The following is a 14,568-nucleotide window of genomic DNA, read 5'->3' as shown; positions in this document are numbered from 1 at the left end:
CACCCTCGACAATTACTATGATTATTATTATTTGACCATGCTGGTCATTTACGAACATTTTAACATCTTGACCATGTTCTGTTATAATATCCACCCGGCACAGCCAGAAGAGGACTGGCCACCCCTCATAGCCTGGTTCCTCTCTAGGTTTCTTCCTAGGTTTTTGGCCTTTATCAGGAGTTTTTCCTAGGGAGTTTTTCCCAGCCACCGTGCTTCTTTCACATGCATTGCTTGCTGTTTGGGGTTTTAGGCTGGGTTTCTGTACAGCACTTTGAGATTTCAGCTGATGTACGAAGGGCTATATAAATAAATTTGATTTGATTTATGAACATTTGAACATCTTGCCCATGTTCTGTTATAATCTCCACCTGGCACAGCCAGAAGAGGACTGGCCACCCCTCATAGCCTGGTTCCTCTCTAGGTTTCTTCCTAGGTTTTGTCCTTTCTAGGGAGTTTTTCCTATCCACTGTGCTTCTACACCTGCATTGCTTGCTGTTTGGGGTTTTAGGCTGGGTTTCTGTACAGCACTTTGATATATCAGCTGATGTAAGAAGGGCTATATATATACATTTGATTTGATGTGGACACCAAGGAACTTGAAGCTCTCAACCTGCTCCACTGCAGCCCCGTCGATGAGAATGGGGGCGTGCTTGGTCCTCCTTTTCCTGTAGTCCACAATCATCTCTGTAGTCTGGGTTACGTTGAGGGATAGGTTGTTATTCTGGCACAACCCGGCCAGGTCTCTGACCTCCTCCCTATAGGCTGTCTCGTCGTTGTCGGTGATCAGGCTTACCACTGTTGTGTCGTTTGCAAACTTAATGATGGTGTTGGAGTCGTGCCTGGCCATGCAGTCATGGGTGAACAGGGAGTACAGGAGGGGACTGAGCACACACCCCTGAGGGGCCCCCATGTTGAGGATCAGCGTGGCAGATGTGTTGCTACCTACCCTCATCACCTGGGGGCGGCCCGTCAGGAAGTCCAGGATCCAGTTGCAGAGGGAGGTGTTTAGTCCCAGGATCCTTAGCTTAGTGATGAGCTTTGAGGCTACTATGGTGTTGAATGCTGAGCTGTAGGTAATGAATAGCATTCTCACATAAGTGTTCCTTTTGTCCAGGTGGGTAAGGGCAGTGTGGAGTGCAATAGAGATTGCATTATCTGTGGATCTGTTTGGGCGGTATGCAAATTGGAGTGGGTCTAGGGTTTCTGGGATAATGGTGTTGATGTGAGCCATTACCAACCTTTCAAAGCACTTCATGACTACAGACGTGAGTGCTACGGGTCTGTAGTCATTTAGGCCAAGTTTGAATTGGAAAATGTGCCACATTTCATTTCAGTCCTATTTCAGTCTTGAATAGGCTAAAGGAATGTCTTATCTACATTGTAGTCTACTGTAGGCTGTTCATCCTTGGGCACATGGGCTCCATCCATACTTCTGTTTATTGAGAGGTGTACAGTTCATTTTAGATAATATTGTTTTCTCTCCATTTGTGCTCTATTCCTCTCTACAGATCTGACAGACAGACATACAGACATCTCATACACCGCTAGAGAGGTTGTTATTATCTCATATGAATAGTTGATTACTGCTCAGTAGGAAGATGCACATACGGTATGGCCTTTATAAGAATAAAACAGCCCTTAAACAAAATAAAGTGTTACCATGACTTTTTCCACAATGTGACCTCACACTGTATATAGCTTAGGTCAGTGGTTCCCAACCTTTATCAGTTACTATACCAACTGAATTTTGCTCTGCCCGGAGTTCCCCAAAAGTAACCCTTCATGTGTATTTTCCCAGTAGCCCTATGGTCTCATGAGTCTTCTCAAGTACCCCTGTGGATGGGCAGAGTACAGAACCCCTGATTATAAATGTGTGGTTAACATTCACATACTCTCACATATCCAATTTCACATCATTAAAGAGATAATTTCAGTATCACTCCTGTATATGCGTATCATTATAGACTTCCGGATTATCAGAGCCTATTGAGGCAAATCAGCAGAGAAAAAACGATAAAAATAGGATAAGGAAGTTATACCCATATCTGGTGCAAAACTTCAAGATAAAAGTCCCTGAACGAATCTCGCAAATAAACCCCTTATTCTGAATCGAATTAATGCAGTAAATTCAGGTGCAAAACTATTCTTAGTCCAGAAATATCGATTCCAACATTAATCAAATTATTATAAAACATAATAACCTCGACAACAGCTTAATAAAAGCAACATGTTGATCAAGCCATATGGATGTCGACTCTTACTTTGAAAAGCGATTGGGGTCTGATTTTTTTCGGAGTCCTACACAGGATTGTTCGTCACAGCTACGCTCTTCTGAGGTCAGAGAGGAGCCTGATACCACGGGGGCGAGAGAACATTGCAACTATATAATCCACCAGTGTCGAATGAGGAAGTCAGTGTAGTGAAAAAGATAAAACATACAAAGATGGTGAAGATAACTTTCCAGCCGATCTCGGCGCAGAAACCAGAGAAGGAGCTCGATGGAGACAAAGCCGAGATTCTCATGCCCTATGAACACGTGAGTTCAGCGTCTCTTTTCTTTGTTCCATGATGTATTGACAGCGTTGGGGTAAAATAGGGATGTTTTGCTGACCAATGCAATAGTTATATTATATCAGGGCCATGTTTTCTTAATTGCTTTATAGTTCAATCGTTCTCTATTTGTTCATGTAGCCTAATGATTGCGCTGATGTAAATTTCAAAATATATTAAAAGTCCAATAGAGCCCATAACATCAGTTGTAGACTAATTTGCATAGTAGGCTACCACGATATCATTTAGGCTACTGTTACAGTATCATGTGTTACTACTATTGTTACTAGAAATGATACACTGCTGACGTGAAAGCGCAGGAAACACGCATACAAAGTAGCCTAACCTTTTCAAATCGATACAAGCTAGCCAGCAAAGCCCGAGGATGTTGACATTACGTCACCTTGTGAGGCTAGCTGGGGACACTGCAGATACCTCCGTGTGCAGCAGACGTAACCACGAAGCGTAGGCTGGCTATCCTACACCATGCTACTCGAGCAAATACTATGTTTATCTAAAACTGCCAAGACAACACGTTTATAGGTTGATATTGGGAAGTTGAATCTTATCGACAGTCTGTAACTTGTGCAAACAATGGGGACGTTATGGTTACGTCACCGAGGTGTTTTTCCCAGCAAATCCAGCAGGTAGCGCGTAAGGGGCACCTGCGCAGTTGGGCTGTTTTTTAGAAATAAGGGCGCATGCATTTCAATAGTGTATTGGGATTTGCTTTCCTTGTGTCATTACCCTCATCTATGCAGTCTGCACTGATCTAAAAAAACTTCCCAGGTGCAATATGTTAGAAGAAAGTCATACTTTGGTTGGCTTTCATCTGTTCTCTTCTTTTAAATCAGATAAAGGAGATGAGGAAAGGAAGTGACAATTGTTGAGAGAGTCATAAGAAATATGCATTTGGTTACAGCTGCCAGGGAGCTGCTAAAAGGGTGGCCGTACTGCATTTGCATAGAAAGCCTCACACACTGTTGTGTCTATATGAAGCTGCTCAATATGTTAGCACTGACATCACAGTTATAGATCTGTCTGTCATTAGAGTGCACCTAGATGGTATATTGTCAGGCAGGCTAATACAATTCATAGTAAATCTGAAACTTATGCTGAAACATTGTATTGTATTTCTGCAAGTGACGGAATACATGCATTTACAGTTTAGCAGTTGAAGTGTCAATCTGAGCAACTGTAGGAGCTAGATAACTCTACCCTCCATCAAATTCAGAAATAGTCTACATTGACTTGATTGTGTCCCCAATGGATGTGAGTTTCTAGGCTCTAGAAATTAGGCTGTATTTTGCTAGTCAGATTAGTTAGCTCAAGTAAGATCGAATCTAGATCTGACGTAGAACTACACTGAACAAAAATATAAACGCAACGTGTAAAGTGTTGGTCCCATGTTTCATGAGCTGAAAGAAGAAAAAAAATCCCTTTAAGTTTCCATATGCACAACAAGTTTATTTCTCTAGAATGTTGTGCACAAGGTTTTTTTTATATCCCTGTTAGTGAGCATTTCTGCTTTGCCAAGATAATTCATCCACCTGACAGGTGTGGCATATCAAGAAGCTGATTAAACATCATGATCACTACACAGGTGCACCTTGTACTGGGGACAATAAAAGGTTACTTTAAAATGTGCAGTTCTGTCACACAACGGGGGGGGGCTAATATTTCTGTATGTAAAACTCATTCTGATTGGCTGGCCATGGCTCCCCATCCCAAGTTCCCTCCCAGGCCCACCCATAGCTGCACCCCTGCCTAGTCATGGGAAATCCATAGATTAGGGCCTAATACATTTATTTCAGTTGACTGATTTGTTTATATGAACTGTAACTCAGTCAAATCTTTGAAATTGTTGCATTTATATTTTTGTTCAGTATACATCTGTGTTTGGCAAGTCCCAATCTGAAGGTGTGAGATCATGTACCTCAAATTATTGAGCATCTATAACTAGTAATGACATGGTTATGGTTTTGACGTCATGTAGGGAGGTGGGAGACAGGGGATGCTCGCAAAGGCGTCAAAGGAGACGTGTGGATACCAAATCTGTATGTGTGTGTATAAGGATTATTAATACCAAATCTGGCTTGAGATTCCACTTCCACGCAATCACTGTGATCTCCCTCCCACTGGAGGTGTGTGTGATATAACGCTGTCACAGCTACAAGTAGGGCATGTGGAAGTCGAGTCCTAAGAATAGAACTCCCAGACAACCGTGACAGCCTCCCTCGCCATCACTCGGCAAACACAACGCAATCTGCCTCATCCCTTTTGATCCTCCATAGTCCCTAGCAACTGTGTGTGGGTACCGTTTCTAGGTGGCGTAGTGTATCACTAATAGCGAACAGATTGGCGGTAGGGCTGAGAGACTGGGGGTGGGCTGTTGGGATGACAAGGCATCTTCAGCATCTCTAGTCTTCAGCCTATATTATAAAACAGATTTATTTCTGCTCTGATCAATGTGACTATCTGCTCAGCTATTACCACCAACATTGAGTGAAACGGAAACTGCTCTTTCATAGTGGGAGCATCTTGCTGATGAATCAAAACACATTTTTATTTGAAACAGGCGCTGACTACAACAGGTGTAGACCTTATTGTGAAATGCTTACTTACAAGCCCTTAACCAACAATGCAGTTCAAGAAATTGAGTTAAGAAAATATTTACTAAATAAACTAAAGTCAAAAATAAAATAAAAAGTAACAATAAAATTGCATAACAATAAAGTAACACAATAAAATTGCATAACAAAAACGAGGTAATATACAGGGGATACCAGTACTGAGTAAATGTTGCGGGGGTACAGGTTAGTGGAGGTAATCTGTACATGTAGGTAGGGGTAAAGGTACTATGTATAGATAATAAACAGTAAGGGGTACAGGTTAGTGGAGGTAATCTGTACATGTAAGTAGGGGTATAGTGACTATGTATAGATAATAAACAGTAAGGGGTACAGGTTAGTGGAGGTAATTTGTACATGTAGGTAGGGGTAAAGGTACTATGTATAGATAATAAACAGTAAGGGGTACAGGTTAGTGGAGGTAATTTGTACATGTAGGTAGGGGTAAAGGTACTATGTATAGATAATAAACAGTAAGGGGTACAGGTTAGTGGAGGTAATTTGTACATGTAGGTAGGGGTAAAGGTACTATGTATAGATAATAAACAGTAAGGGGTACAGGTTAGTGGAGGTAATCTGTACATGTAGGTAGGGGTAAAGGTACTATGTATAGATAATAAACAGTAAGGGGTACAGGTTAGTGGAGGTAATCTGTACATGTAGGTAGGGGTAAAGGTACTATGTATAGATAATAAACAGTAAGGGGTACAGGTTAGTGGAGGTAATCTGTACATGTAGGTAGGGGTAAAGGTACTATGTATAGATAATAAACAGTAAGGGGTACAGGTTAGTGGAGGTAATCTGTACATGTAGGTAGGGGTAAAGGTACTATGTATAGATAATAAACAGTAAGGGGTACAGGTTAGTGGAGGTAATCTGTACATGTAGGTAGGGGTAAAGGTACTATGTATAGATAATAAACAGTAAGGGGTACAGGTTAGTGGAGGTAATTTGTACATGTAGGTAGGGGTAAAGGTACTATGTATAGATAATAAACAGTAAGGGGTACAGGTTAGTGGAGGTAATCTGTACATGTAGGTAGGGGTAAAGGTACTATGTATAGATAATAAACAGTAAGGGGTAGAGGTTAGTGGAGGTAATTTGTACATGTAGGTAGGGGTAAAGGTACTATGTATAGATAATAAACAGTAAGGGGTACAGGTTAGTGGAGGTAATCTGTACATGTAGGTAGGGGTAAAGGTACTATGTATAGATAATAAACAGTAAGGGGTACAGGTTAGTGGAGGTAATCTGTACATGTAGGTAGGGGTAAAGGTACTATGTATAGATAATAAACAGTAAGGGGGTACAGGTTAGTGGAGGTAATTTGTACATGTAGGTAGGGGTAAAGGTACTATGTATAGATAATAAACAGTAAGGGGTACAGGTTAGTGGAGGTAATTTGTACATGTAGGTAGGGGTAAAGGTACTATGTATAGATAATAAACAGTAAGGGGTACAGGTTAGTGGAGGTAATCTGTACATGTAGGTAGGGGTAAAGGTACTATGTATAGATAATAAACAGTAAGGGGTACAGGTTAGTGGAGGTAATTTGTACATGTAGGTAGGGGTAAAGGTACTATGTATAGATAATAAACAGTAAGGGGTACAGGTTAGTGGAGGTAATTTGTACATGTAGGTAGGGGTAAAGGTACTATGTATAGATAATAAACAGTAAGGGGTACAGGTTAGTGGAGGTAATCTGTACATGTAGGTAGGGGTAAAGGTACTATGTATAGATAATAAACAGTAAGGGGTACAGGTTAGTGGAGGTAATCTGTACATGTAGGTAGGGGTAAAGGTACTATGTATAGATAATAAACAGTAAGGGGTACAGGTTAGTGGAGGTAATCTGTACATGTAGGTAGGGGTAAAGGTACTATGTATAGATAATAAACAGTAAGGGGTACAGGTTAGTGGAGGTAATCTGTACATGTAGGTAGGGGTAAAGGTACTATGTATAGATAATAAACAGTAAGGGGTACAGGTTAGTGGAGGTAATCTGTACATGTAGGTAGGGGTAAAGGTACTATGTATAGATAATAAACAGTAAGGGGTACAGGTTAGTGGAGGTAATCTGTACATGTAGGTAGGGGTAAAGGTACTATGTATAGATAATAAACAGTAAGGGGTACAGGTTAGTGGAGGTAATCTGTACATGTAGGTAGGGGTAAAGGTACTATGTATAGATAATAAACAGTAAGGGGTACAGGTTAGTGGAGGTAATCTGTACATGTAGGTAGGGGTAAAGGTACTATGTATAGATAATAAACAGTAAGGGGTACAGGTTAGTGGAGGTAATCTGTACATGTAGGTAGGGGTAAAGGTACTATGTATAGATAATAAACAGTAAGGGGTACAGGTTAGTGGAGGTAATCTGTACATGTAGGTAGGGGTAAAGGTACTATGTATAGATAATAAACAGTAAGGGGTACAGGTTAGTGGAGGTAATCTGTACATGTAGGTAGGGGTAAAGGTACTATGTATAGATAATAAACAGTAAGGGGTACAGGTTAGTGGAGGTAATCTGTACATGTAGGTAGGGGTAAAGGTACTATGTATAGATAATAAACAGTAAGGGGTACAGGTTAGTGGAGGTAATCTGTACATGTAGGTAGGGGTAAAGGTACTATGTATAGATAATAAACAGTAAGGGGTACAGGTTAGTGGAGGTAATCTGTACATGTAGGTAGGGGTAAAGGTACTATGTATAGATAATAAACAGTAAGGGGTACAGGTTAGTGGAGGTAATCTGTACATGTAGGTAGGGGTAAAGGTACTATGTATAGATAATAAACAGTAAGGGGTACAGGTTAGTGGAGGTAATCTGTACATGTAGGTAGGGGTAAAGGTACTATGTATAGATAATAAACAGTAAGGGGTACAGGTTAGTGGAGGTAATTTGTACATGTAGGTAGGGGTAAAGGTACTATGTATAGATAATAAACAGTAAGGGGTACAGGTTAGTGGAGGTAATCTGTACATGTAGGTAGGGGTAAAGGTACTATGTATAGATAATAAACAGTAAGGGGTACAGGTTAGTGGAGGTAATCTGTACATGTAGGTAGGGGTAAAGGTACTATGTATAGATAATAAACAGTAAGGGGTACAGGTTAGTGGAGGTAATTTGTACATGTAGGTAGGGGTAAAGGTACTATGTATAGATAATAAACAGTAAGGGGTACAGGTTAGTGGAGGTAATCTGTACATGTAGGTAGGGGTAAAGGTACTATGTATAGATAATAAACAGTAAGGGGTACAGGTTAGTGGAGGTAATTTGTACATGTAGGTAGGGGTAAAGGTACTATGTATAGATAATAAACAGTAAGGGGTACAGGTTAGTGGAGGTAATCTGTACATGTAGGTAGGGGTAAAGGTACTATGTATAGATAATAAACAGTAAGGGGTACAGGTTAGTGGAGGTAATTTGTACATGTAGGTAGGGGTAAAGGTACTATGTATAGATAATAAACAGTAAGGGGTACAGGTTAGTGGAGGTAATCTGTACATGTAGGTAGGGGTAAAGGTACTATGTATAGATAATAAACAGTAAGGGGTACAGGTTAGTGGAGGTAATCTGTACATGTAGGTAGGGGTAAAGGTACTATGTATAGATAATAAACAGTAAGGGGTACAGGTTAGTGGAGGTAATCTGTACATGTAGGTAGGGGTAAAGGTACTATGTATAGATAATAAACAGTAAGGGGTACAGGTTAGTGGAGGTAATCTGTACATGTAGGTAGGGGTAAAGGTACTATGTATAGATAATAAACAGTAAGGGGTACAGGTTAGTGGAGGTAATCTGTACATGTAGGTAGGGGTAAAGGTACTATGTATAGATAATAAACAGTAAGGGGTACAGGTTAGTGGAGGTAATCTGTACATGTAGGTAGGGGTAAAGGTACTATGTATAGATAATAAACAGTAAGGGGTACAGGTTAGTGGAGGTAATCTGTACATGTAGGTAGGGGTAAAGGTACTATGTATAGATAATAAACAGTAAGGGGTACAGGTTAGTGGAGGTAATCTGTACATGTAGGTAGGGGTAAAGGTACTATGTATAGATAATAAACAGTAAGGGGTACAGGTTAGTGGAGGTAATCTGTACATGTAGGTAGGGGTAAAGGTACTATGTATAGATAATAAACAGCAAGTAGTAGCAGTGTAAAAACAAAAGGGGGGGGGGGGGGGGGGGGTCAATGTAAATAGTCTGGTTGGCTATTTGATGAATTAACTCTTAAGTTGAATAATTGTATCTGACATTGGCCTGTAGGTCTGACCTGTGTATTGTTTCTTTCCCCAGGAGGAGCTGGTTCTTCCTCTGAGGCCCAAGCAGTCTCATCTGAACGGGCTGTGTTGTCTCACCTTTGGCCTGGTGGTCTTCATGTCAGGACTGGTGCTGGCCTCCATATACGTCTACCGGTACTACTTCATACAACAGGTATACTACTATACTACAACTATACTGCACCACTCTACACTCCACTATACAACTACCACTAGTACCTCCTATTTTATACCACAGGTCAGATATTATACTACGTATGCATACTACCTCACACACCTTACAACTATACTACTTTATACTACACTTTACTACTGTACAACTGCCAGTAGTACCTACTATTACATCATACCTCACATATTCAATCATACAGACAGATTGGTTCTGATTGAAGCAATGATGCATGCTATAGATATACCACAGATAGATATCCCCATGACTATACTAACCCTGTTCTGCTCTGTTCTCCCTCTGTGTGTTCTAGATTCCTGAGGACAGCCTGTTCCACTGCAGGGTTCTGTACGAGGACTCTGTGTACGCCCCCCTGCACGGCAGACAGGAGCTGGAGGAGAACGTGGGCATCTACCTGGATGACAACTACGAGCAGATCAGCGTGCCCGTGCCCCACTTTGGAGGGAGCGACCCCGCAGACATCATCCATGACTTCCAGAGGGTAAGTCATCCCTATGCCTGTCCACACACTCATTGTGTAGTGTGATACAAGGTGGCCATTTTGTGTACCGATTGGTATACATAGGTGAATAGGATTCTGAAGGACATAGGGTCAGTGGTCTATAAGGCAATGAACGTTTCATGTGATCTTTTCTGTTAGTTAGCATACTGGAGTGAAAATAAAAATGTAAATGTATTTGTCACATGTGCCGAATACAACCCGTGTAGACCTTACCGTGAAATGCTTACTTACAAGCCCTTGACCAACAATGCAGTTTTAAGAAAATAGAGTTAAGAAAATATTTACTAAATGAACAAAAGTAAAAAAATAAATAAATATGATTAATGTTTTGTTGTCATTTTTAATTCCAGGGTCTGACTGTGTACCATGACATTGCCCTGGACAAGTGTTACGTGATTGAGCTCAACACCACCCTGGTCATGCCACCACGGAACCTCTGGGAGCTGCTGGTCAACGTCAAGGTACGCTATTGTGTTATATGTGGGTTAGGTCTCATCCCAGGGACAGTCTATTGTGTTATATGTGGGTTAGGTCTCATCCCAGGGACAGTCTATTGTGTTATATGTGGGTTAGGTCTCATCCCAGGGACAGTCTATTGTGTTATATGTGGGTTAGGTCTCATCCCAGGGACAGTCTATTGTGTTATATGTGGGTTAGGTCTGTCAGAGGAAAACTGTTTGTGTGTGTGGCTGTCCATCCCAGAGACAGTCTGCCCATGTATATTTATTATACAAAAGGACATTGCGGTCATGTGTGTACCGTCTGTCCTGTGAAGGGCATTGTACTAACGGAGGGTTTCCAACTGCCGGCCCACAGACCGAACTTGGTATTCAGTAAAAACATTTTTTTTTAAATTATATATATTTTTGGGGTGTAATATTTTTTTTGGGGGCATAAAAGACAGTAAAAAAAAACAGGAAATCAGCTCCAAGTGGTTTTAATTTAAGATGTCTGTTCCTAAGTAGTCCCATGCATAATAGAGAGATATGACGTGATCGTATACAAATGTAAGCAAGGTTTGAAGTGATTGTTTTAGTCAATTTACAGTCTACATATTATTTGTAATTATGTTCCGGGCCCCCCGATCATCCGCTCAATAAAAATCGGTTTGCGGCTGAATCTAGTTGATGATCACTATACTAACGTATGTGTTTGTGTGTGTCTCTCCCTCTCCAACAGAAGGGGACCTATCTGCCCCAGACCTACATCATCCAGGAGGAGATGGTGGTGACGGGGAGGGTGAGGAACATGAGACCGCTGGGGCCCTTCATCCACCGGCTCTGCTACGGCAAAGACACCTACCGCCTCAAACGCCGACGCGACGCACGCCGACGTAAGTACAACACACACACACACACCAACAACACATCATTTCTCCTTCTGTCTCACACATCCACTTTCACACACACACATTTCACACACAGATGTCCTTGTCAACATGGGATGCATATAAGTACTAGGTCATCAGTTAGGCTCTTCCTGTCCTGTACAGAGGAGAGGAGAACAAAAAGTTCTGTGTTTCACAGTAGTCACTGAGTCAGTCTGAATCCATGGGCTGGCTGACTGTCTGGTGACACCCCTCATCACAGAGGAAACGGAGATGGCCAGGTCCGTATCGGCACTTCCTGTGCTGGCTCAGAGAGAGAGAGTGTGTGGGCTCTGCCAGGCGCTAGCCTCCCACAGTAGGAGTTCTAAGTGACCTCCACACACAGATCCTTCTTGATTACCATGTCAGAGCCATCGTGTGTGTGCATGTGAGTCATTTTTCCAACACACCACGCAGGTCCAATGATCAGACAGCGTGCGTGGGGGAGGAAGTGATGCGTAGTAGTGATGTGCTCCATGAGCCTCTGTGATTGGCTAGTTGTAAAACCAGAGCATTGATGTAACGTGCTTCCCTCTGAGCACATATATGGGCTGACGAGCAACTCCATTGATCCAAGAGGAGGCTGGTACTGGTAGTCATGGTAACAGTGAGGTAGGCAGTGGGAGTCCCCTCAACTGTTTATATTGCTCAATATCTAGTCTTCAGAGGATGATACCATAATGGTTATTAGGCACCTAGTATGTTGACATATGAACACATATGGGGAGTTACCTCTGTAACCCAGCAAAGCAATAGCACCATAGATATCCCAAACCCTATGGATCATATCACATCATATATCATAAGTATAACGTCATTGAACATGACACATAAAACTGGATGTAAGCTTACCTCTCTTCTCTTCCGTTCTTCTCTTCCTCCAGGCATTGACAAGCGTGAGGCGAGGAACTGCCACAGCATCCGTCACTTTGAGAACACCTTTGTCGTTGAGACAGTGATCTGCGACAGGGTCTAAATACTGAGAAAGAAGATGGCAAGATGGCCGCCCTACACCACCAAGCCCACTCTGAAACCATACCTCGCGCATCCCTTAGGCTTTATATTGCACTTTAAAAAGCATGTGTTTGTCCAATAGTTATTGATTTGAATGTTTTTTTTAATTATTCCTTTTTTGTCCCAAGTTGAATTGTTGTTTACTGCTCTGGTGTTGTTTCTATTATTTGTTTGTTTTTTGTATTCCAATGGTCTGTATATTTCGATAATGTCGGTAATGCGATGAATCTGTAGCTTTTTTGTTGTTTGGGATTTCATGTCATGTTGTTGCACTGATGTTTTTTATTTGTATCGATTTGAAGTCGACGCCAGCATAATCAGATGAGTTGTCTTAGGTTTTTATTTCAATCCATTCAGATTGAGTTAGTCCTTTCTGTATAGTACTTCTAACCCTGTGCAGTGAGTGTGACTGAGGAGAATTGGGTGTTACGATGCTGCGTGCGTTGTGCACACACACGTGTTTCTATTTGTCTCTTGGTTCAACCAAAATGAACCCACGATGATATCTTGTCTTGGATGTCCAGAAAAACCGAAACATACCTCATATATTTTAGATATTTTTTCGCCTGTAATTTAAATCATCAATTGTTTGTATGTATTCTGCATCGTTCCTATAAGCAATATATACTGTATATGGATTTTTCTTGGATTTCATATTCAAACGTGCATTGATTTTTATCTGAGCTTGTTTTGTGATTGAATGATAATTTCTCTATGGTTTGTCCCTCTTCTTTGTGGTATCTTCCACTGGTTGACTCTCTGGGTCTCACATGGCTTTAGACTGTATAAAGTAGCAGTGCTTTGGACGGGCCAAAGGAACCAAATTTATTGTCACTAACGCTATGTTGAGTCGTGAGGGTGTTACTTAGGCATATATAGATTACCTACAGATGTAGCCTCTTAATTTGATCAACAAGAAGAACATTCCTGAAATGTAAAACTTGTAGTGTATTTGAGGTTTAAAAAAGGCTTCTGAAGTTTGTAATTTCCACTTTGAAATGTCAGACTTGATTTTTCCTTACAAAAATGTATCAACGCCTACAAAAATATATAATCCACATAATTTACATTTCCTGTTGCTGCAGGATTATTTTCCTTCTGTAGCAAACTGGCTCAAATTAAGATCCTACATCTGTACATTTGGATAGGTTTTAGAGTTGAACTCTTTCTTTCGATGTGTCTTTGGCTACGTCCTGATTCTGAGAGGGTGTGCAAGTGCACACTTCAGGAGAAGGGTGGAGAATTGGATGCAGCCGCCCTCTTCCTCCTGTCTTAGTAGTGGCCTTGGCCTCTTGTCTGCAGTTGAGTCCTTGTAGCCAGTCTCCATCCCCACTATCCAGACTATCTCTCTATTGCATGCCTGTCTCTCTCTCTCTCTTAACCTTTTTTTTTTACAATTGATCTACTGTATGATATAGAGGAATTCTGTTGCTGTTTTAAAGGGGAGCTACTGTATGATATAGGCTTTCATGATCTGTCCCCTTCTCTTCTGACTCGCTATGCTGTACAGTCATTTAGCTTGTAATAGCTTATCTTACTACCTAATAAATAAACATGTAAAAAGTATACTCCTTTCTTTGCTTTTTCATTGTCGTGTGTGTGTTTTAGACTAACGGAAATAAACTCAGGAGAATACAAAGGATATCACGGGTACCAAAATCTACAATGTTTTATATTTCTCTTAAATAAAAATATAACAATTTCTGTAAAACACCATGAACCCAAGCACAGAAGTCAAACCAATGACCAATAATCATCGAAAATTTCATTGCTACCGTTCAACGACATCTCCCTTCAGAGGAAGACATTCAAGAGCTTTATAAAAAAACGTTCTATAACATAAGCATGTATATAGACCGAAGCTGCAATGTAACTTGTAACAGACAACATTTGGTGCATGAATTATGTATCTAGGACACTTCGGGGATATTAGTGACATCTCTCTCTCCTGCCACACACACTGCACACACTCTCAACACAAGTTACATTTTTTCCCCACATGACAGAAGAAAGTCAATTTCCCAAGGGA

The 14,568-nt window shown here is 41.0% G+C and overlaps 1 protein-coding gene across 1 annotated transcript; it reads left to right on the top strand.

Annotated features, from left to right (window-relative positions):
• The first annotated feature begins 2,290 nt into the window (after positions 1 to 2,290).
• LOC115169846 (integral membrane protein 2C) lies at positions 2,291 to 14,105 on the top strand. Its single transcript, XM_029725873.1, has 6 exons — positions 2,291 to 2,536; positions 9,484 to 9,621; positions 9,950 to 10,138; positions 10,510 to 10,620; positions 11,339 to 11,492; positions 12,410 to 14,105. Exons 1-6 carry the CDS (start codon positions 2,444 to 2,446, stop codon positions 12,499 to 12,501), a joined length of 777 nt encoding a protein of 258 aa, XP_029581733.1. The 5' UTR covers positions 2,291 to 2,443; the 3' UTR covers positions 12,502 to 14,105.
• The last annotated feature ends 463 nt before the right edge of the window (positions 14,106 to 14,568 follow it).

Source organism: Salmo trutta, chromosome 31, assembly GCF_901001165.1.
Source record: "Salmo trutta chromosome 31, fSalTru1.1, whole genome shotgun sequence".
Taxonomy (NCBI): domain Eukaryota; kingdom Metazoa; phylum Chordata; class Actinopteri; order Salmoniformes; family Salmonidae; genus Salmo; species Salmo trutta.
The sequence above is the reverse complement of the archived record's forward strand: the minus strand, read 5'-3'. Positions and strand labels throughout refer to the sequence as shown.